Source organism: Panthera leo, chromosome C1 (genome assembly GCF_018350215.1).
Source record: "Panthera leo isolate Ple1 chromosome C1, P.leo_Ple1_pat1.1, whole genome shotgun sequence".
In the NCBI taxonomy this organism is placed as follows: domain Eukaryota; kingdom Metazoa; phylum Chordata; class Mammalia; order Carnivora; family Felidae; genus Panthera; species Panthera leo.
Window position 1 is genome coordinate 188,026,512 of NC_056686.1, and position 23,248 is coordinate 188,049,759.

General features: G+C 37.5%; 1 protein-coding gene across 2 annotated transcripts in view; it reads left to right on the top strand.

The window, feature by feature from the left end:
- The window catches only part of LOC122226517 (cytochrome P450 20A1), a 74,725-nt gene that overhangs the window by 26,952 nt on the left and 24,525 nt on the right, over window positions 1-23,248 (top strand). For both annotated transcript variants that reach the window (XM_042949807.1, XM_042949808.1), the window contains exons 5-9: window positions 10,288-10,455; window positions 13,725-13,803; window positions 18,451-18,566; window positions 19,609-19,663; window positions 22,583-22,703. In XM_042949807.1, coding sequence (XP_042805741.1) covers window positions 10,288-10,455; window positions 13,725-13,803; window positions 18,451-18,566; window positions 19,609-19,663; window positions 22,583-22,703 — 539 coding nt within the window. The remainder of the gene's footprint in view (window positions 1-10,287; window positions 10,456-13,724; window positions 13,804-18,450; window positions 18,567-19,608; window positions 19,664-22,582; window positions 22,704-23,248) is intronic.

Below are 23,248 nucleotides of genomic sequence, written 5' to 3' on the forward strand. Positions count from 1 at the left end.
TGGTGTATAGAAATGCAACCAATTTCTGCACATTGATTTTGTACCCTGCGACTTTGCTGAATTCATGTATCAGTTCTAGCAGGCTTTGGGTGGAGTCTTTTGGGTTTTCTATGTAGAATATCATGTCATCTGCAAAGAGTGAAGGTTTGACTTCTTTGTCAATTTGGATGTCTTTTATTTTGTTTTGTTGTCTGATTGCTGAGGCTAGGACTTCAAACACTATGTTAAACAACAGGGGTGAGAGTAGGCATCCCTGTTGTGTTCCTGATCTCAGGGGGAAAGCTCTCAGTTTTTCCCCATTGAGATGATATTAGGTGTGGGTCTTTCATATATGGCTTTTATGATGTGAAGGTATGTTCCTTATATCCTGACTTCCTTGAGGGTTTTTTTTTTAATATGAAATTTATTGTCAGATTGGTTTCCATACAACACCCAGTGCTCATCCCAACAGGTGCCCTTCTCAATGCCCATCACCCACTTTCCCCTCCCTCCTACCCCCATCAACCCTCAGTTTATTTTCAGTTTTTAAGAGTCTCTTATGGTTTGCCTCCTCCCTCTCTGTAACTTTGTTTTGTTTTTCCCCTTCCCCTCCCCCATGGTCTTCGGTTAAGTTTCTCAGGATCCACGTAAGAGTGAAAACATATGGTATCTGTCTTTCTCCGTATGACTTATTTCACTTAGCATAACACTCTCCAGTTCCATCCATGTTGCTACAAAAGGCCATATTAAGGGTTTTTGTTAAGAAAGGATGCTGTATTTTGTCAAATGCTTTTTCTGTATCTGTTGACAGGATCACATGGTTCGTATCCTTTCTTCTGTTAATGTGATGTATAATGTTGATTGATTTGTGAATATTCAACCAGCCCTGCAGTTCAGGAATGAATCCCACTTAATCATGGTAAATAATTCTTTTAATGTACTGTTGAATTCAATTTGCTAGTATCTTGTTGAGAATTTTTGCATCCATGTTCATCAGGGATATTGGCCTTTAATTCTCCTTTTTAGTGGGATCTGTGTCTGCTTTTGGAATCAAGGTAATGCTGGCTTCATAGAATGAGTCTGGAAGCTTTCCTTCTTTTTATATTTTTTGGAACCGTTTGAAAAGAATAGGTATTGACTGTGCTTTAAATGCCTGGTAGAATTCCCCTGGGAAGCCATCTGGCCCAGGACTCTGATTTGTTGGTAGGTTTTTGATAACCAATTCAATTTCTTCACTGGTTATGGGTCTGTTCAAATTTTCTATTTTTTCCTGTTTGAGTTTTGGTAGTAAGTGAGTATCTAGGAAATTGTCTTTCTTTTAGATTGTCCAGTTTGTTGGCATATAATTTTTCATAATATTATCTAATAATTGTTTGTATTTCTGTGGTGTTGGTTGTAATCTCTCCTCTCTTTCATTTGTGATTTTATTTATTTGGGTCCTCTCTTTTACTTTTGAGAAGTTTGGCTAGGGGTTTATCAATTTTGTTTATTTTTTCAAAACACTGACTCTTAGATTCATTGATCTGTTGTACTGGGTTTTTTTTTTTTTATTTTATATTGTTTATTTCTGCTGTAATCATTACTGTTTCTCTTCTTCTGTTGGCTTTGGGCTTTCTTTGCTGCTGCCTTTTCTAGCTCCTTTAGATGTAAGGTTAAGCTGTGTATTTGGGATCTTTCTTGCTTCTTGAGATAGGCCTGAATTGCAATGTATTTTCCTCTTAGGACTGCCTTTGCTCCATCCCAAAGGATTTGGACTGTTGTGTTTTCATTTTCATTTGCTTCCATATATTTTTAAGTTCTTCTTTAATTTCCTGGTGACCCATTCATTCTTTAATAGGATATTCTTCAACCTCCCTGTATATGGGGGCTTTCCAAATTTTTTATTGTGGTTGATTTCAAGTTTGATAGTGTTGTGATCTGAAAAATATGCATGATATGATGTCAATCCTTTTATAGTTGTTGAGGGCTGTTTTGTGACCTAGTACGTGATCTCTTTTGGAGAATGTTCCATGTGCACTCAAGAAGAATGTGTATTTTGCTGCTTTAGGATGAAAAGTTCTGAATATACCTGTTAAGTCCTTCTGGTCCAGTGTGTAATTCAAAGCTATTGTTTCCTTATTGATTTTCTACCTAGATGATATGTCCATTGCTATAAGTGGAGCATTAAAGTCCCCTACAATCACAGTATTATCTATACATTTGTTTATGTTTGTGACTAATTGATTTATATATATGGGTGCTTCCACATTGGGGGCATAAACATTTACAATTGTTAACTCTTCTTGATGGATAGACCAATTAATTATATGTATAATTTTATATATATGTAATAATGCCATTCTTCATGTCTCGTTATAGTCTTTGTTTTAAAATCTAGTTTGTCTGATACAAGTATGGCTACTCTGGCTTTCTTTTGACGTCCAGTAGCATGATAGACAGTTCTCCATCCCCTCACTTTCTTTCCTTCTTCTTCTTCTTCTTTTTTTAATGTTTATTTCTGAGAGACAGAGACAGAGACAGAGCATGAGTGGTGGAGGGGGAGAGAGAGAAGGAGACACAGAACTCCAGGCTCTGTGCTGTCAGCACAGAGCCCATTGCAGGGCTTGAACCCATGAACCATGAGATCATGACCTGAGCTGAAGTCTAACACTTAACCAACTGAGCCACCCAGGTGTCCCATCCATCCCCTCACTTTCAATCTGTGGTGTCCTCAGGTGTAAAATGAGTCTCTTGTAGGCAGCATATAGATGGATCTTGTTTTTTATCCATTCTGATACTCTTTGACTTTTGATTGGGTCATTTAGTCCATTTACATTCAGAATGATTATTGAAAGTTATGGATTTAGTGCTATTGTGTTATCTGTAGGTTTCATGTTTGTGGTGATGTCTCTGGTCCTTTGTAGTCTTTGCTGCTTTCCACTCACAGACTCCCTGTTCAGATCACCTGCAGGGCTGGTTTAGTGGTCATGAACTCCTTTAGTTTTTGTTTGTCTGGGAAAGCCTTTCTCTCTCCTATTCTGAGTGACAGCCTTCCTGGATAAAGGATTCTTAGCTGCATGTTTTTCCTTTTCATCACATTGAATATTTCCTGCCACTCCCTTCTGGTCTGCCAAGTTTCAGTGGACAGTTCTGCTACCATCCTTATGTGTCTACCCCTGTAAGTTAAGGACCATTTTTCCCTAGCTACTTTCAGAATCCTCTCTTTATCTTTGTGTTTTGCCAGTTTCACTATAATATGTCGTGGTGTTGATGTGTTGTTTTTGTTTTGTTGATTTTGAAGGGAGTTCAGTGTGCCTCATGGACTTGGATGCCTGTTTCCTTCCGCAGATTAGGGAAGTTCTCAGGTATAATTTGTTCAAATAAACCTTCTGCCCCTTTCTCTTGCCCTTCTTCTTCTGGAACTCCTATGATACAGACACTTTCATTTCATAGAATCACTTTGCTCTCTAATTCTCCCCCTTGTGATCTAGAAATTTCCTTTCCCTCTTTTTTCAGCTTCATCATTTTCCATAATTTTGTCTTTTGTTTCACCTGTTTTCTGCTCTGCTTCTTCTTTACTTGCTGTCACTGTATCTAGTTTATTTTGCATCTCATTTGTAGCATTTCTTAGTTCATTGTGACTAGTTCGTAGATCTTTAATCTCTGCAGATATAATTTCTCTGCTGTCTTCTATGCTTTTCTCAAGCCCACCTATTAGTCTTATGACTGTTATTCTAAATTCTTGTTCAGAAATATTGTTTATATTTGTTTTGAGCAATTCTCTGGCTGCCATTTCTTCCTGAATTTTCTTCTTTTAAGGAGAGTTCTTCCATTTCGTCATTTCGGTTAGGTTTCTGTCTTTTATGTGTTTTCATAGCTTGTTATGTGTCCTGCACCTGCAAGTACCACTATATTAAAAAGGGGTCATACACTGTCCAGGGCCTGGCACTTCAGAAATGTTTCTGGAGTGTGTTGCGTGCACTCTGTTGTGTTTTGGCTGCTCTATCGCACTGGTCAGTCCTCTGCAAAGCTCCTCCTTGCTTGTAGTAGTGGAGTGTTTGGACCTTCAACCAAGGGCACTTTGATTTGTTAATTGAAGTAACCCTTTAAAAAAAACGGAAAAGGGTGGTGGGGGAACTGGTGGTTGCGCTTGTCTGGAGGAAATGCCTGCTGCCTTGGGTCAGTTAGTCATCCTCTAGTGGATAAGCTGTTGCCAGGCATGGAAGGGTGGGGTTTGGTGTAAGTAGGTCCTGCCTCCACTGGGGGTTGCTGTGATGCTTTCCAAAGTCCCACTGTATTGGTATTGGGGAGAAAAATGGAGACACCCCGGTCTCTCTTCCCTGGACTGGATGTCTCAAACCACACTGTTCAAGCAGCCCTCAAAGAATAGCACGGGTTCAGTTTGCCCTGCTCCACAGTAATCCCGTGTCTTCTAGGTGCTCAGCCTGGGATTCAAAACCCGATGTCTTAAAGGGCCCTGTACCACTCAGACCATGTTCTGGTGTAGCACCCCTCAGTCAGCTGATAAAAGGCCTCTTTTGTCCTTGGGGAGGCAATAAACCTTCTTCCCACAGTACTTGAGGAAGGGGACTGTTCTCTCCCAGTGTGCCCCTGAGATCGCTACAGAGCCCAGGGGCTGGCTCTCTACCCACCCAGGCACGCGCATAGGGTAGCAGATTCCATCTGGAGAAAGTCGGAAGAAAGTCGCACATTTTGCTACCTCTGAGTTTCAGCTCCTAAGGCTGTTTGCAAAATAGAAACTGGCACTCTATGTATTTCTCATTCCCCAGTCCGTGGTCTGGAGAGGTTTTCCTCTTGTGCTAAGTTGATACCAAAACCCTCTCACTTTCTCTCCCTTTTGTCTCTCCACAGAAGGGGTTCCCTCCCTTCCCTGCCTACTCCGTTTTATCTCTGCCAGTTCACACACACATACACACACACACACGCATGTTGATCCTGCCAAGCTGTCTCCCTCCACCTGCAGAGATCCTTGTGCAACTCCACAAATTGATTTCCTGGGTGTTCGAAGTGATCTGACCTCATTACAGCTGTGTTTGAGGGACAAGGGAATCCCAGTCCCCTTACTTCACCATCTTAACTCCTCCCTCAAAATCAGATTCTTTTTTTTTTTTTTTTAAACATTTATTTATTTTTGAGACAGAGAGAGAGCATGAACGGGAGAGGGTCACAGAGAGAGGGAGACACAGAATCTGAAACAGGCTCCAGGCTCTGAGGTGTCAGCACAGAGCCCGATGCGGGGCTCGAACTCACGGACGGCGAGATCATGACCTGAGCCAAAGTCGGACGATTAACCGACCAAGCCACCCAGGCGCCCCTCAAAATCAGATTCTTTACCTTCCTCAGAGGTTCTTCTTGCTGTTTGTTGTGCAGTGTTGCTGTTTGCTTATTTAGTGCCTTTCCTGTTTTTGTAAGGTCTGTATTCTTCTCATGTATGGCCACTGGAAGCATCTGTTCTGTTAGCTTAATGGTCAGCTGGTATTGACAGATTTACCTTAAACACTTGACAAAAGAAAAGAAGAAAAGTAAAAAGAAAAAAACTCTTGGGGCACTGGGGTGCCTCAGTTGGTATAGCATCAGACTCTTGATCTCAGCTCAGGTGTTGATCCCATGGTCATTAGTTCAAGCCTCAAGACAGGTGCCACACTGGGCATGAAGCCATTTAAAAACAAAACAGAAACAAAAACTCTTCCAGTATTTGTAGACTGGCTTTGCCTTTGGGCCCTCCTTTAACATTTATCTGGGCCTTTTATAAATCCACTTCAGCTTTCACTTCCTACTTGTATGGAGCCAAAAGACCTGTCAGCTGTGAAAGTTTACTCTTCTCCAGTCTTCTCTGAGCATATATCCTGCTCTTTGGCATGTGCATGGCTTTCTTAATAATCCTGGTATATGCAGAAACTTTCAAAAGATCTTATTCCCACATTTATCTCCTCTCCTAACCACTTCCTTCCCAGGCTTCTTAGTCTGTTATTTGCTTGTCTCAAATGTGGTTTCTTGCTCCAGCTGTTGTGGCCAATACCTGTGCCTTTAAATGTTTTCAGCACAAGCTACCCAAGAATGTGTCCTAGGAACACTCTGAGAATGTAGAGTTGTGAAAAATAAAAGAAAGCCTTTTCACCAGTCCTTGATGGGAGCTGCCAGGCAGATTGAGACTCACAACTACAGTTCTTTGAGAATAATGCCTGTATTGCTTCCTAGCACTCTGTAGCAGGAATGTGGACTGCTATTGTCATAGCTGTTGCCTGTCTGGGGTTTGGAGATGGTAGGAAGGTTGTTTAAAATGCCACAGTGCTTACCGCAAAGTAGCAGCTTCTTTCTTCACCAGGCTTTCCCCTGGCTGCTGTAAGTTTTTGACTGTGTTATAGAGTTTTTTGGAAGCTGATTCTGAGTTTGGGCCAGCCCATTACTTGCTTTTGGAGAAGGAGAGAGTCTTGGGATTCCCTACCCCATTTTCAGTGACCATGTGATAACCAGTGGTGATCACGCTTTAATAACACTCCAAAGATGTCAGGTTTCTGTGTTGTCTGCAATGCTGTTGGCTTTTGGCTACCATGCTACTACTGAGCTGGAGAGAAAAGGGAGATGGAAATAACCTTAAGTTAAAACATCACAGGGGCAGCTGGGTAGCTCAGTCCATTAAGTGTCTGACTTTAGCTCAGCTCATGATCTCTCGTTCCGTGAGTTCGAGCCCCACATCAGGCTCTGTGCTGCAGCTTGGAGCCTGGAGCCTGCTTCAGATTCTGTGTCTCCCTCTCTCTTTACCCATCCCCCGCTCATGCTCTATCTCTCTCAAAAATGAATAAACGTTAATTTTTTTTTTTTTTTTTAAGCATCACAGACCCCACTGTCCTACTGAGGTTCTGTAGTTTTTGTTGACTAGATACTTTTCAGTGGGCACTGGATTCTGGTTAATTGCCACCATGCTGAAATGATTGATTTTCATTGTTTCATTGGTGTGCATGTGTTAGCATTGTTTTAGAGGAAGAACAATTATCAACAAGGCCCTCACTCCACCATTCTGGAAGTCGTTCTTCTGGAACATTTTGAAAGAAAATAATAATAGGACACATTATAAACATAAAATAAATTTTCGAAGGTATGATAGTGGCATATGTGTAGTCAACAAAATAGACAATGTCCAGAAAAAGTCCCAAGTTCATGTGTGAATCCAGTATATAAGGAGTGAGTGGCATTTCAAATTAGTGGAAAAAAGACATACTTAATGGTTAAACAGAGTGTAAGCATTTTCAAAATTAAATGGAAAAATAAATAAATGGAATTCACTGTTAATACCAAAGTAAATTCTACTTTATTATGATTTAAGAGTTTGGAATCCTACTCGTGGCTTTTTTTTCTTTTTAATGTTTTTTATTTATTTTTGAGAGAGTGAGCGCAAGCAGGGTAGGGACAAAGAGAGAGGGACAGAAGATCTGAAGCAGACTCTGTGCTGACCACAGAGAGAGGATTCGAGGGTTGAACTCATGAGCCGTTAGATCATGACCTGAGCCAAAGTCAATACTGAACCAACTGAGCCACCCAGGCGCCCTGTAAATTCTTTAAATGCAAGGATCGGCGTGCCTGGGTGGCTCAGTCGGTTAAGCATCAGATTCTTGATTTTGGCTCTGGTCATGATCTTGCAGTTTGTGAGTTTGAACCCCGCATCAGGCTCTGCAGTAACAGTGCAGAGCCTCCTTGGGATTCTCTCTTTCTCCCTTTCTGCCCTTCCCACACTCATGCTCACTTGCTTTCGCTCTCTTTCCTTCAAAATAAATAAATACATTTTATTAAAAAATTAAAATAAATGTAAGAATCAAGGTAAAGGCTCAGCATTGACATATGATACTTGGAATAAATTCAAACAAATACCTCAACACTAAGATTGTAAATGATGAGGTTGTAGTTTTGTCACATGGCATTGGGCCTGATGACTTACTTAAAAAAGGATTAGATATTTAGGAGTAAATGGAGTGATGAAAAAGGTGCAGTCTGGCATTGTAGTCTGAGTGGGTGAACACTTAACACACAGTTAGGTTTCCCAGTTCTGTGCATGAAGCTGAGATGGTTGCAAGTTACATAGTTGTACTAGAATTGTTTTGAGACAAAATCTCATGCATACTAAGGAAAATAATGTTTTCTGAAGGAAAAAAACTTTCATGTTTAGACAAAGGAAATCTTACTGGTTTATCTTATATCTATTAATATGTTTTATTTTTTCCACAAAACTTTAAAAAAAATGTTTTTATGTTTATTTATTTTGTGAGAGAGAGCACACACAAGCAGGGGAGAGTCACAGAGAGAGAGAGAGAGAGAAAAACCCAAGCAGGCTCCGATCTGTCAGCACAGAGGCTGACATGGGTCTCGATCCCAGAAACTGTAAGATCATGACCTGAGCTGAAACCAAGAGCTAGACTGAGCCACCCAGGCACTCAATCTATAAGAAAGCTTTTTTACCCCTAATATTTAGTTTTCACGTTTGAAACTTCTATAATTACCCATAAGTCAAACTTACATTAGCTCTTCCAATTTTACCTAGAAATATTGTCACTTTAATGGTTTGTTTCCAAAATCTTTTTTCATCTTTTATTTTTTTTTTTAATTTTTAAAATGTTTATTTATTTTTGAGAGAGAGAAAGAGAGATCAAATGTGAATGGGGGAGGGACAGAGAAGGAGAGGGAGACACAGAATCTGAAGCAGGCTCCAGGCTCTGAGCTGTCAGCGCAGAGCCCGATGAAGGGCTCGAACTCACAGACTGCACGATCATGACCTGAGCTGAATTTGGACCTTTGACCAGTTGAGCCACCCAGGTGCCCCTTTTTTCATCTTTTAGTATGAAGTTATGTAAACTTGAGTAATAACTGTAGAATTCTAAGTTTTTAAAGTATCTGAGATTATTTTGTCCATAACATGAAATTAATTAAAAAAAATTTTTAAGTTTTTATTTATTTTGAGAGAGAGAAAAGACATAAGCAAGGGAGGGGCAGAGGGGTGGGGGGAGAATGAGAATCCCAAGCAGGCTGTGCATTGACAGCAGTGAGCCTGATGTGAGGTTCCAATTAATGCACCATGAGATCACAACCTGAGCTGAAGTTGGACACTTAACTGAGCCACCCAGGCGCCCCTGAAATTTATTTTTTAATAATGTAGCTCTGTTTTAATAATTATCTTCCTGTTTTCTTCATCTTCACCCATCTCAAAGAGATTTTTAAAGTATATTTGGGGCACCCAGTTGGCTCAGTCAGTTGAGTTTGATCTTAATTTAGGCTCAGGTTATGATCTCATGGTTTGTGGGATTGAGCCCCGAGTTGGGTTCTGCACTAATAGTGTGGATCCTGCTTGGGATTCTCTCCCTCTCTCTCTCTGCCCCTCCCCTGCTTTCACATACATGTGTGCTTTCTCAAAGTAAACTTTAAAAAAGGTATATTTGTTAATCTTGATACTATGGAATCATTAAAGCTTCCCTTCCCTTTCTCAAAAAAAAAAGTACTCCAGATATGTTACTTTAAGTTGGTATAAACCTATGTAGTGCTAATCTTTTCATTTTAAACATTTATTCTATTTCTTACATTTAATTTTAATCCTTTATACTGTGACAAAACTTTCATGAATTTCATGTGGGAAAGGAACTTAAATTCGTGTATATTACCTTACAAAAACTCTTCCTGCATTATATGATGTGGTTATAATTACCATATCACAGCAGCCATTCAAGGTAGATGTCATCCATATATAATGGTTGAGACACCTGAACCTTGGAAGAGTTAAGAAAATTGCTCAAAGCCACAATGCTTCTAAGAGATAGAGCCTGAAGTAACACCAAGGTTTTTCTACTCCAAAGCTTTTGATCTATTTACTACCCATTGTTTTTATTCCACAAGGGATTTAATAAATATTTGTTGAATGAAGGAATGACAAAGAGACTATGAGAGGTTTCTGTCACTGGAGCTTGTCTAAGGTTTTACATATTCATATATTTATCACAGGCATTCTGTGATGAACCTTTACTATTTTTAATTAGAGACTAAGATTAGGCTTAAGGTTCTACCAGCTCTTGAATTTGTAATTTATATTTTCTCTTTTTATTATTGTGGTGGTTGTTTTGTTTTGTTTTGCAAATCAACCCTTTGACAGAATCTGAACCTGAATCCTTGAAGATATAATTACAGGTGGAGCCAAAGTTGCCTGACAGTTGAAATAAACACTTGAATGTTTACTTTGATTACAGAGTTGCACTGTGAAATTAATCTACTTGCTGAATTTTTCTAGCAAGAAGAAATAGTAAATCATTGTGGTTTTCTGTTCTCTTCCAGCTTTCAGAAGAATTATTAGATAAATGGCTCTCCTACCCAGATTCGCAGCATGTACCCCTCTGCCAGCATATGCTTGGTTTTGCTATGAAGTCTGTTACACAGATGGTGATGGGTAGTACATTTGAAGATGACCAGGAAGTCATTCACTTTCAGAAGAATCATGGCACAGTAAGTCTAGGGCCAAATTTAAAATTATTCTTTCAATCAAATTGGATAGTTGAATAATGTAGACTTTGCCTCTCAAGAAAAAGATGTCACATCCTGTAGTATAGAATTTCCGTTTGGGGCTAAATCAACAATGCAAGCAAAGATAATTGTATTTTTCAAAAATGTAAAAATTACTTTTTTATGATACTGAATTCTAGAATAAAGAGAAAAACTTTAATAGAACTAGACTATGTCCCATATAGAAAGAAATTAAAGCCAGTAGAGCATTAAAATGAAATGAATATGACGAAATTTCATTAAAATGAAATGAATTGATGAAAGACTAATTCAGTCTAAAAATGATTTATTTTCTGTTTTTTTCTAGATTCACATATGGAATTTATTTTCTTCTGTATTTTTATCAATTTCAGCATTCATGTGTTTAATCCCAATATTAAATTAATTTATTCAATTCAAATCATACTTAGGTCATTGGCCACATTTTGGGTCTCTGAGAAATTAATTATTCCTTATTTTATTCAAATCTATAAAAACATTTTGGTTAAATAATTGGGATAATGTGTTTAAAACAAAAATCACTAGAGGGGCACCTAGGTCGCTCAGTCGTTTGAGCATCTGACTTCAGCTCAGGTCATGATCTCGCGGTTCATGGGTTCAAGCCCCCATCGGGCTCTGTGCTGACAGCTCAGAGCCTGGAGCCTGCTTCGGATTCTGTGTCTCCCTCTCTCTGCCCCTTCCCCGATCACACTCTGTCTCTTCAAAAGTAAATAAACATTTTTAAAAATTTTTTTAAACAAAAATCACTAGGAACTGTGGTTTGATTCCCTGTTATTTATATGCTTTTTCCCATTAAAATGGTTTAATTTTTATGCCTGATGACTAAAAAATGTATGTTTCTTAGGGCGCCTGGTTCAGTTGGTTGAGCATCCGACCCTTGATTTCACCTCATGTCATGATCCCAGGGTCATGGGATCGAACCCCACATCGGGCTCCATGTTGAGCTTGGAGCATGTTTAGGTTCCTCTCTCTCTCTCTCCCTCTGCCCCTCTCCCCTGCTCGCACTTGCTTTCTCTCTCTCAAAAAGAAAAATATATGTGTATATTATATTTATATTTATATATATATATTTGTATATATATATATATATATATATATATATATATATATATACACATTTTTATCAAACATCCACATACTCAGGAGTGTAAAAATAAAAGTAGAAAAATCACTCTAAATTCCACTTCCTGGAGTAAACTAGTTTGTATACCCAGTCAAAATAAATTGATTAAGGAATTCCTAAAATGTTTTCATATTTTAATGAAGAAACAATTTTTGACTCAGTTATTTTTGTCTGATTTTTTTCATATTGACAAGACAACATTTTTTAAAAAATTTTTTTCTTTTAATGTTAATTTATTTTTGATAGGGAGACAGAGCATGAGCACAGGGTGGGCAGAGAGATGGAGACACAGAATTCGAAGCAGGCTCCAGGCTCCGAGCTGCCAGCACAGAGCCTGATGCGGGGCTCAAACCCACGAACTGCAAGATCATGACCTGAGCTTAGGTCAGTATCCCAATGACTGAGCCACCCAGGTACCCCATATAAGACAACAGTTTTTAAGAGACCTCCACTGTTATTTATAGGATGACCTGTTATTTCTAGGATGTTTTCATGCTGATATTTTCTTTTTCTTCCTTTTTCATTCTTTCCTTATAACTTTAAAATAGAAATAATTTAAAACTTACAGAAACTAGTTGCAACTAGTGTAAGGAATTCCCATATATCTTTTACCCAAGTTCACCAGTTGTTTACATTTTGCCCCATTTGCTTTTGTAATTCATTACCTACCTCTTTCGAACCATTACTGAAACCATTTGAGAAAAAAAGTGGACATTTTGTCTTTTTTCCCCCTAAATACTCCAGTCTGTATTTCCTAAACACAAGGATATTCTCTTATATAGCAACAACATAGTTCTCAAACTTGGGAAATTGAACATTCATACAATACTGTTCTCCACAGCCCATATTCAAATTTCTTTTTTTTTTTTTATGTTTATTTATTTTTGAGAGAGAGAGAGTGTGTGAGCTAGGAGAGGGGCAGAGAGAGAGGGAGACACAGAATCCGAAGCAGGGTCCAGGCTCTGAGCTGTCAGCACAGAGCCCGATGTGGGGTAGAACCCACGAACTGTGAGATCATGACCTGACCCAAAGTCAGACACTTAACCACCCAGGTGCCCCTCAAATTTCTTAACTTTCAGTGGCCAGACCTCTTTTTTTATTTAAAAAAAAAAAATTTTTTTTTTTTTAACGTTTATTTATTTTTGAGACAGAGAGAGACAGAGCATGAACGGGGGAGGGACAGAGAGAGAGGGAGACACAGAACTGGAAGCAGGCTCCAGGCTCTGAGCCATCAGCCCAGAGCCCAACGCGGGGCTCGAAATCACGGTCCGTGAGATCGTGACCTGAGCTGAAGTCAGACGCTCAACCGACTGAGCTACCCAGGCGCCCCGTGGCCAGTGCTCTGTAATGTGGAATAGTTCCTCACCTTTTCTTTGTTTTTTGACATTACATTTTTTTATTTTACTTAATTATTTTTTTAATATTTATTTATTTTTGAGAGAGAGAGAATGAGAGTGAGTGCAATCAAGGAAAGGGCAGAGAGACAGAGAGAGACAGAGAATCCCAAGCTGGCTCCAGGCTCCACACTGACAGCATAGAGCCCAGCATGGGGCTCAAACCCATGAACTGTGAGATCATGACCTGAGCTGAAATTAAGACTTTAATTAACCGACTGAGCCACCCAGGAGCCCCAACGAACTTTGACTTCTTAATTGTAATTAGTTTTAAAGTGCCTTGACTGAAATTATTAAAATATATTTGAACTCTATCTTCAGAGACTCTGGAGTGAATGACTGGCCCACTTTTATTTAAAAAAACAAAATTTTTTTTTTATGTGTATATTTATTTTGAGAGAGAGGGAGAGGCAGAGAGTGAGAGGATCCCAAACAGGCTCCGCATTGTCAGCGCAGAGCCGGATGCAGGGTTCAAACTCATAAACCGTGAGATCATGACCTGAGCCAAGATCCAGAGTTGCATGCTTAACTGACTAGGCCACCCAGGCGCCCTGATTAGCCCAATTTTAAAAGGGAGAGCTTAATTATCAGATCTGTTGGTAAGATACGAAATCCTCAATTATTAGCTTAGATTGCATGTCATTCTTTAGAAAATGTACTTTATTAAGATAATAGGTATGTTTTTCTATTTTCAGGTTTGGTCTGAAATTGGAAAAGGCTTTTTAGATGGATCACTTGATAAAAGTATAACTCGGAAAAAACAATATGAAGATGGTAAGTTTTACTACTCTTAAATTATAGTAAGGACAAAAGGATATGTGCCCCAATTTTAATAAGGTTGTCTCTGAATCATGAGATTATAGGTCATTTATATTTTCTCTCTTTATATTTTTCTCCTGTGTTTCCTGTATTTAAGGTTTTTCTTTAACAAAAGAGGAAAAAGCAGTGAATCAGTAAACAAAGCTCTAGTATTCACTGTAGAATGAGGTTGGTATAGCCTATAGGAAAATGTAAGGTACAGTCCTGGGAAAGCAATTTGATAATACATATTAAAGTCATAAATAATAAATGAAATTATCTAAAAGAAGAAAAAAATCATGAATATTTTTTTGTAGTGCTTTGTAGTGCTAAGTAGAAAACAAGAAGCAATCTAGATGTCCAACAATGTAGGAATTACTAAGGAAATATTATCAACTTAAATGTTGTATAGATTTTTGTAAAAAATGTAGCTATGTAAAAAGTCTTGCTATTATAACGTTGAGTAAAAATATTTTCAAAATTGTTGGGCATTGGTTATAACTTTATAAAATTTGCACAGGAAAATAACAATTTTAATTTATGAAAGCTGCACAAAATTATTCTCCCTTTTATTTTCTGTCAGTAATTTTATGATTGTAATACTTAAAAAATTTTTTTTTAATGTTTACTTATCTTTGAGAGACAGACAGAGCACGAGCAGGGGAGGGGCAGAGCGAGAGGGAGACACAGAATCTGAAGCAGGCTCCAGGCTCTGAGCTGTCAGTACAGAGCCTGATGCAGGGTTTGAACTCACAAACCGTGAGATCATGACCTGAGCCGAAGCTGGACGCTCAACCGACTGAGCCACCCAGGTGCCCCTGTGATTGTAATACTTTAATGCCTTTATTTTCAGCTGCTTTGGTTCTTTTTTTGAAAGTAGGGTAAATTAAAGTACATGGGCTGTATTGAAAAAATGGATTATTTTCCATATATAATAGTGTTGCTTCCCAGTAGTCTCTTCCTACCTTCTCTTTCTTTCTTTTATTTCTAAAGATTTTATTTTTTAAGCAATCTCTACACCCAACATGGGGCTTGAACTCATAACCCTGAGATCAAGAGTCCCACGCTCCGCTGACTGAGCCAGCTAAGTGCCTCTCTTCCTTCATTCTTTTCAACAAATGTTATTGAGGCATTATTTTGTGTGAAGGAGACAAAAATCCCTGCCCTCATGGGGCTTACCATTCTAGTGATTCCTTTGAGGTCCAATGTAAGCCCCCAAAAGCCAATTTAACAGACATATTTTCTATACTCTGGTTTTCAGTATCATTGTGATTATCTTGATGGATGCATTAGGATTCATACCCTTTAATAAAAAAAGTATTTCACAAATATTGGTTCAATTTATACAAAATTAAAATAATTTACATTCTTTGATTCTAAATAAAAGTAGGTTGTCTAACATGATGCGTTACTTGGGTTGTAACATTGGCCTAAATAAAATTTGAGCTTTTATTGAAAATGAGTCTGTGTTGGTTTATGTGACTGGGATCCCATGGCTGGATCAGTGCATCCTTTGTTCAAGTGAGTAATTTCCAACCTGGTCTATACATTAAAATCACTTTGGGAACTTAAGACAAAAAAGTGAAGATCAGGCCCTACCCTAAGCCAGTTTATTTGGAGTCTGAGAGAGAGGTGCCCTGGGCATCAGATATTTTTATGAAAGCTTTCTGGGTTAGTTTGATGTACCTGTAGGTTTGAGAACGTACAGAAATAGTTCCCAAACTTTGCTAAACATTGAATCTTTAAAAAAATATAAGGGGTGCTGGCTCAGTCGGCAGAGATATGGCTCTTGATCTTGAGGTCATGAGTTCCAGCCCCACACTGTGTGTAGAGATCACTAAAAACAAACAAACAACTATTTAAAAAAAAAAAAATTTATATATATATATAATATATATATATATATATATATATATTATATATATATAATATATATAGAAGCCAGGCTTCCATTCCTAAACATTCGGATTTAATTGGTATGAGGTGTGACTTGTACTTTACGATTTTTTAGAAAAAGCTTCCTAGGTGATTCTTATCTGTAGCAAAGTTGGGAACCATTGCAGTACAGTATTAATAATTTCTCATATTAATCACTAATGTGTTACATTCATGTCACTCTATAACTATTTACTGAGTATCTGTAATATTCTGGTATGATTTTGGTGCTGGAAAGATGTCCATGAACAGAACAAACAATTCCTGTCCTTGTGGCTCCACATTCTAGTGGGAAGAGGCAGCAAATTATTTTATTTCATTTTATTTTATTTTACTTTATTTTATTTTATTTTACTTTATGTATTTAAAAAATTTTTCTTTTAACGTTTATTTATTTTTGAGAGAGAGCGGGGCAGGGTCAGGGAGAGAGGGAGACACAGAATCTGAACCAGTCTCCAGGCTCCACGCTGTCAACACGGATCCCGATGCAGGGCTTGAACTCACGAACCGTGAGTGAGGTCATGACTTGAACTGAAGTTCAGACGCTTAACTGACTGAGCCACCCAGGCGCCCCCAATAATTTTAAATAAGTAAACCGAATAGTGTGTTAAAAGATGAAAAGTGCTATGGAGACAATTAAATCAGGAGGGGGAATAGGGCGTGCCAGGGATGAGAAGGTTGCAATTTTGAATAGGGTTAGTTATTAGGAAAGGCCTCACTGAGATTAGGTAACTTATGAGCTAACACTGGAAACCAGGCAATGCAGATCATGTGAATATCTCCATATCCAAAGGAAGGAGATTCCATGTAGAGGGAAAGTAATTACAAAGTCCTTGAGGTGGGATTCTGGTTTATTTGGTGTACAGGGAACTTTGTGGCTGGAGAGGAGACAGTCAGAAAAGGAATAGAAGGAGATGAGACCGGAAAGATTGGGGAGAGGGACAGGTTTTGTCAGAGTTATAGATCATTGTAAACTAGGTTGTTACTATGAGATAGGAAGCCACTGGAAGGTTTTGAACAGTTATAATCTGAGTTATGTTTGCTTTTTTTCCTTAAAGATCTTATTTTATTTTATTTTATTGAAGATCTTACTTTATTTTACTATTTCTTAATGTTTATTTATTTTGAGAGGGAGAGAAAGAGAGAGAATCCCAAGCAGGCTCTGCACTGTCAGCACAGAGCCTAATGTGAGGCTCATTCCCATGAACCATGAGATTATGACCTGAGCTGAAATTAAGAGTCAGACAGTTAACCAACTGAGCCACCCAGGGGCACCCAAAGATTTTATTTTAAGTAATCTCCACATCCAACGTGGAGCTTGAGTTTATAACTCTAAAATCAAGAGTTGCATGCTCTACCACCTAAGCCAGCCAGTCACCCCAATCTGGGTTATGTTTTTAAAGGGTCATTCTGGCTGCTGTGATGGATTATAGGCACCTAGAGCAGAAGCAGAGACTAATTCAGGGGCTATTGCAATGAAACAGGCAAGAGAAATAATGTGGATTGGACTAGGTGGCAGGCAACAGAAAATATAGAATTAAAAAAAATAGTAAGGGAGAATAATTCTGTATTTTGGAGATAGAACAGCAACATTAACTGACAGATTAGTTGTGTGGTATAAGAGAGAAGGTGACACCAAGGTTTTAGGCCTGAGTAGTTGGAGAATGAAGTTGGAGAATTAAGTAGTTGGAGAATGAAGGAGAGGGAGCAGACTGTAGGACGATCGAGTTTTGGTGGAGAAAAATCAAGAGTTCATTTGTGTATATGTTATGTTTAATATGCTTCAGACATCTAAGTGGAGAGGTTAATAAGTTGGTTGTTAGATACGTGAGTCTGGAGTTAAGGGGAAAGAGTTCCTGACTATAAATATAAATTTGGGAGTGTTCAGTCAATAGCTTGTATTTAAAGCCTTGAGACTAGTGACCATCAAGGTAAAGAATGTAATAGTAAAAGAGAAGAGGTCCAAAAACTCAGTCCTGACCTTGGACATTATATCATTAAGAAATTCAAGAGAAGGAATCAACAAAAGGAGACAGAATGAGCAGGCAGCAAGGTAGGGTAAGTATGGAGTCCAGGAGAACATTGGAACCCCAAGATTCAAATGAAAATTTTACACCTGGAGGCTATGTGATCAACATCATCAAATCCTGTGATGGGTCAAGTAAGATGGAGACTGAGCAATGACTTCGGGATAATTTTGACTGTTGGATATCAGTTATTTATTCTGTATCCTTCTGGTTTCATAAATCTACTTTTCTGATTATTTTACATCTGTTTCTGTTCCTAAATGCCTGATGTGGGAGAGGAATGGAGTTAAAAAGACAGAATTTAGAAGGAAAGTAGATAATATCATAGGAGAGGTTTATGTGTGTGGAGGCCTCCCAGGTGCTGGTATTCGTTCTACTTCTTGATGTAGGTGGTGCTGTTATGGGTGTTTGCTTTATAATTATTCCTTAAATTGTACCTACATGCTTTAAACAGCTTTTTATATGTAAAATTTAGCAAAAAAGAAGGAAAAGAAAGTTCATGAATTTAAGCATAAATTAGCTTTTTAAAAATTGCCGGTTACACCTCTTTTACTTTTGCAAGCTTTGTTCTGCACATAGCAACAGTGTACAAAAATATTAAAAAATGTTCAGTCTTTACAAATGTTTATATTCTAAATTTTTTTTGGATTTCTTCTCTAAGCTCTTATGCAACTGGAATATATCTTAAAGAAAATCATAAAAGAACGAAAAGGAAGGAACTTCAGTCAACATATTTTCATTGACTCCTTAGTACAAGGGAACCTCAATGACCAGCAGGTGATGTAATTGTTCAGTGTTTATCAAATAAATGATAATCACACATGTATAGTGTGTTTTTTATTCACTTTAATCCAGATTCCCTCCTAAAATTTAGTGGCTTCTCTTTTATTGTACATCATCTATAAATAGTATAGGTATTTTAGTCTCATGTTAGTACAGGTATTTAGATCTTTGAATCAGCTGTATATTAATTAATATTGAGTAAGCAAATACTGAATCAAAATTCTTCTATCATAAAAGAGGAGGACTTGTACAAGTCTTTTTTTTTTTAAGTTTATTTTTGAGAGAGAGAGAAGAGCACAAGTAGAGGAGGGGCAGAGAGAGAGGAAGACACAGAATCCAAATCAGGCTCCAGGCCACGAGCTGTCAGCACATAGCCTGATGCGGGGCTCGAACTCATGGTCTGTGAGGTCATGACCTGAGCTGAAGTTGGATACCCAACCAACTGAGCCACACAGGTGCCCCCGTGGACTTATAGAAGTCTTTATCAGCCAAGCTGCTCTACCTAAATGACTAGATATAGCAGCTTGGCTTGTTCCCAGGGTGCCTCTGTTACCCCCAGCATACCACTGTGTGGTGTTGTCAGGCAAAGAACAAGAGTCCACACCTGTTCTTTATAGGAATCTTCTGCCCACAATATGCATGCAAATTTCAGAGATAGAATGGTTTGCTGGGTATGTGTATGGGTGCAGAAATTGAATAAGGCTCCAAGGACAATGGCAGCTTCTTCTCCATTGTTCTTGAGGCTTTGCTGCTGCATCGGGCCAAGCCAGAAAGATAGGATTGAGCCAGTAATATTTGCAAAAAGCATATCATGAGCCAGTGATATTACTGATAAATGTTTATTGCATCAAAAAATCAATACAGTATTTAGATTGGTTTTTACATTAGACTTTTTTTAAGTGAAAACATTGTAAAGAAATAATAGACTTTTTTTCCTTTCCTTGACCCTAATTCTATACTACACATTATTTTAATAGGATCTAATAGAGGCCACCTTAAACATTTTACACTTTCTAAACTTAGTTTTCTTTCCTAGATCCTTGAAGACAGTATGATATTTTCTCTGGCCAGTTGCATAATAACTGCAAAATGTAAGTATAAACTGATTTTTTTTGAGAGATATTATAAAATACATAGGGATAAAACAAAAGAAACATTGTTTGCAAGACTTCTTTATAATTTCCTGTCTCTTTTCTTCTTTATTCTTGTTTAAAAGGCTTGATTCACACAGCTGCCTTTTTTTTTTTTTTTAACCCCAGGTGCTCTATGCCACCTCTGAACATTGCCATAAATTTCTTGACACAGTTTATGGATTGTGAATTCTAGTTAGTGCCTTTAAAATGAACTGCTATTGACACTTTCCAACCAGAGCAGTGAGATTTTCAATTTCCTGCTGCGGCTTTTCTCTTTGACTCCAATCCAGTTTGCTCTTATTAAGGTCTACCAACAGAGGATATAGGCCACAGAGATCACAATTTAAAAGAACTCCTCTCTTGGTAGAATTGAAGGTGATTTTTACTTAAAATTCTAAAATGTGTGATATGTTTCTGTTTCCTTACTGTATTTTAGTTTAGCAGAGTACCATTAATTCATATGGTGTTTATAAAAATCTGTGTATGTTTCTAAAAATATACTAGTATAAAATGTTAAAGGAAATACTAAAATAACAGTGTGAAATAGAAAAAAAATTATTCATTTGAAGGATTTCACTTACAACTTTGTTTAAAAACAATGATTCAAAATGTAAACTTCCCATACATTTTTCTTCCTTATAAAATTTTTGACATCTAGAGTTGTGGAATTTAGGTCAAATGTGTCAAAAATAATGTATTGAACTTTTTTTAGAAGTACTTAACTTGTTTTAAAAATTTACTGCATTAGGGGCACCTGGGTGGCTTAGTCGGTTAAGCATCTGACCTCAGGCCATGATCTCAGGGTTCCTGGGTTCCAGCCTGAGCCCTACATCCTGAGCCCCCCTGGGGCTCTCTGCCCTCAGCATGGAGCCTGCTTTGGATCCTCTGCCCCTCCCCCCTCCCTGCCTCTCCCTTTCTCTCTTCCCTTCTGTTCATGAGTTCTCTCTCTCTACTCACACTTTCTCTCAAAACTAAAAATAAACATTAAAAAAATTTACTATATTAAAATATATCTTTGCTAAAGACCTTCAAAAAAATCTAAATTGGTTGTTCTCCGGATACAGAACACAATAAGTGACCATTTCCAAAGTCAAGTTAATGTTTTAATGGTATTGCAGTTTTTAGGGGGGATTTTAGCCTATCACTCACTGTTTCTTTGCACATGGGTTGGTTATTTTTTAAGGTATCTCTAAAGTTTTTGAGAGTCAAGATAGTAGGAAACTTTAAAGTCCTTCCTCTACTACTAATTAGCTTTGAGCAAGATACTTGCTTTACATTTTTCCCTTTTCTAAAATAAGAGTTTAGCTCTAGATGACCTCCTAAGTATCTCTCAAATATACAGTTGTGTCTTTGGTTCAGTATCATAATTAAAGAACATTCAGTGACTTAAAATCTTACATTTAAGTTGTGTTCAGTCATACTTTTTGATGGAGTTCTACAAAAGAACCAATGTTTGAGATTATTAAGCTTATATAATTATATTTTAAGTGATGATACAGTAAGGTGGGGTATATGAGTACCTACTGTGTGCATATCCTTGTACTCTTTTAGTGTTGTATATTACTATATATTGTAAAATTGCGTACATATTATGCACTGTCTGTACAAGTTTTCATGTCACTTGTGAAATACAAATTCTGTAGTTCACTCAAAAACCCTAATAAAGAAGTTTTTGTAGGAAAAAGCTAAGGACAGGCAGTTACTCATGTGCCTTTTATAAACTCTGGATGTGAGTAAAAAAAAAAATAATTGAGTACCAGGCAGCTATAAATTTTAATGGTAATAACACTTAGAAAGTGAATTATGTCCTTTCCAGGAATCGGAATTGAATAATATGTGAATAAAGCAAACATTTAAAAAAAAGTAACTTTGAAACAAATTTAAGACAGCCCTTAGTTCAAGAAAGAGATAATTAATAAGTGGAGGTAGAAACTACTTAATGCATTTTTTAAAGTACTTGACATAGAAAAAGTAGTATAGATAGAGTCATCTCAAGCATAATCTAGGGCAAAAGGTACTATGTATCTGAATGGTTCCATTCTCTGAATAGTTTGCAATCCCAGTGGATTTCTAAAGGAAATATAACTACTCTTATTACCTCTGTTTTACGTTCATCATGTAATTTTCTTATCTTCTCATTTTCTCAGTGAATAATCTATAAACCATTTTAAGCAAAAATAAGTCCATAAGTTTAATAATCTTCCAATCTTGGTGTTCATCAAAATAATTGTTATTTGTTGGAAGTATAGATGTGTGGACTCTCCTAAACCTGTTGAATCAGAATCTGCGAAATGTGGGGTTGTTCTATCAATCAATTCCCAGGCGGTTTTTGAGAACCTTGAGAACCAACCACTGTCCTAAGCAATAACTGGTACCAATTCTTGAGCCATTGTATCTACCATTACAAGTAAAAATTTAGAGTATTGATTTATAGGTAAATCTCCTGCTACTTTGATTTGTATGAATCATTTCATTAGGGTTCCTGAGTGAACTGATAAATCAGTATTTTTATTACACAAAATTGGATGAACCAGACAGTCCGTTACAGTTGTCAGCATTTAACACTCCTTCAGATGTGAAGTTTATTTATTATCATTACTATTTTTACTTAAGTTAAAATGCATTTTTGGCTTCAGTTACTTGCCAGTTTTTAAGAAAGAAATTTTCCAGATTGTACTATCTCTTTAGGAATGTTCTATAAATATTTGTGTTCTGTTCAATGAAGTACAAATCCTGTGAATAATCTTGTTTTATTTTTTGGTAGCATTTAGGTATCTTGCCTATCAGAAAAAAAGGAAAATACAGGTACAAAATAATAATAGTACCCAAACTATGAGTTAGCTATTTTCATTGTTATTAATATAAATTTTTACTTAGTGTGCACCTGGGCAATCTGTTTTTTAACCACCTCTGAAGAGGTTCAGAAAAAACTTTATGAAGAGATAGACCAAGTTTTGGGGAAGGATCCCATTACTCCAGAGAAAATTGAGCAGCTCAGGTAAGAATACAATAAAAAGAAGAAGAGATGATTAAAAGGTAAATTTGAATTGGTTTAACTATCTTTTTTTTTTAATTTTTTAATTTTTTTAATGTTTATTATTTTTGAGAGAGAGAGTGTGTGAGTGTAAGCTGAGAAGGGGCACAGAGAGAGGGAGACACAGAATCTGAAGCAGGCTCCAGGCTCTGAGCTGTCAGCACAAGGCAACGCAGAGCTTGAACTCACGAACTTCTTATTCTCACTAATAAGTTTAACCAGCTTATTTAAAGCTAATGATAATATCTGGGAAAGGTATATATTTTTATAGGACTTAGATAATTTAATTTGCTCTTTAAAATCATAAGATAGGGGTGCCTGGGTGGCTCAGTCGAGCATCCAACTTTTGATTTTGGCTCAACACTCGGTGTGGAGCCCACTTGTGATTCTCTTTCTTTCCCTTTGTCTCTCTCCCCCGCTCACACTCTCTCTCTTAAATAAAACAAAAATAAAAACCATAAGGTAGTTCTGGGAAACCTTTACATTAAACTGTATAAAATAGTATCATT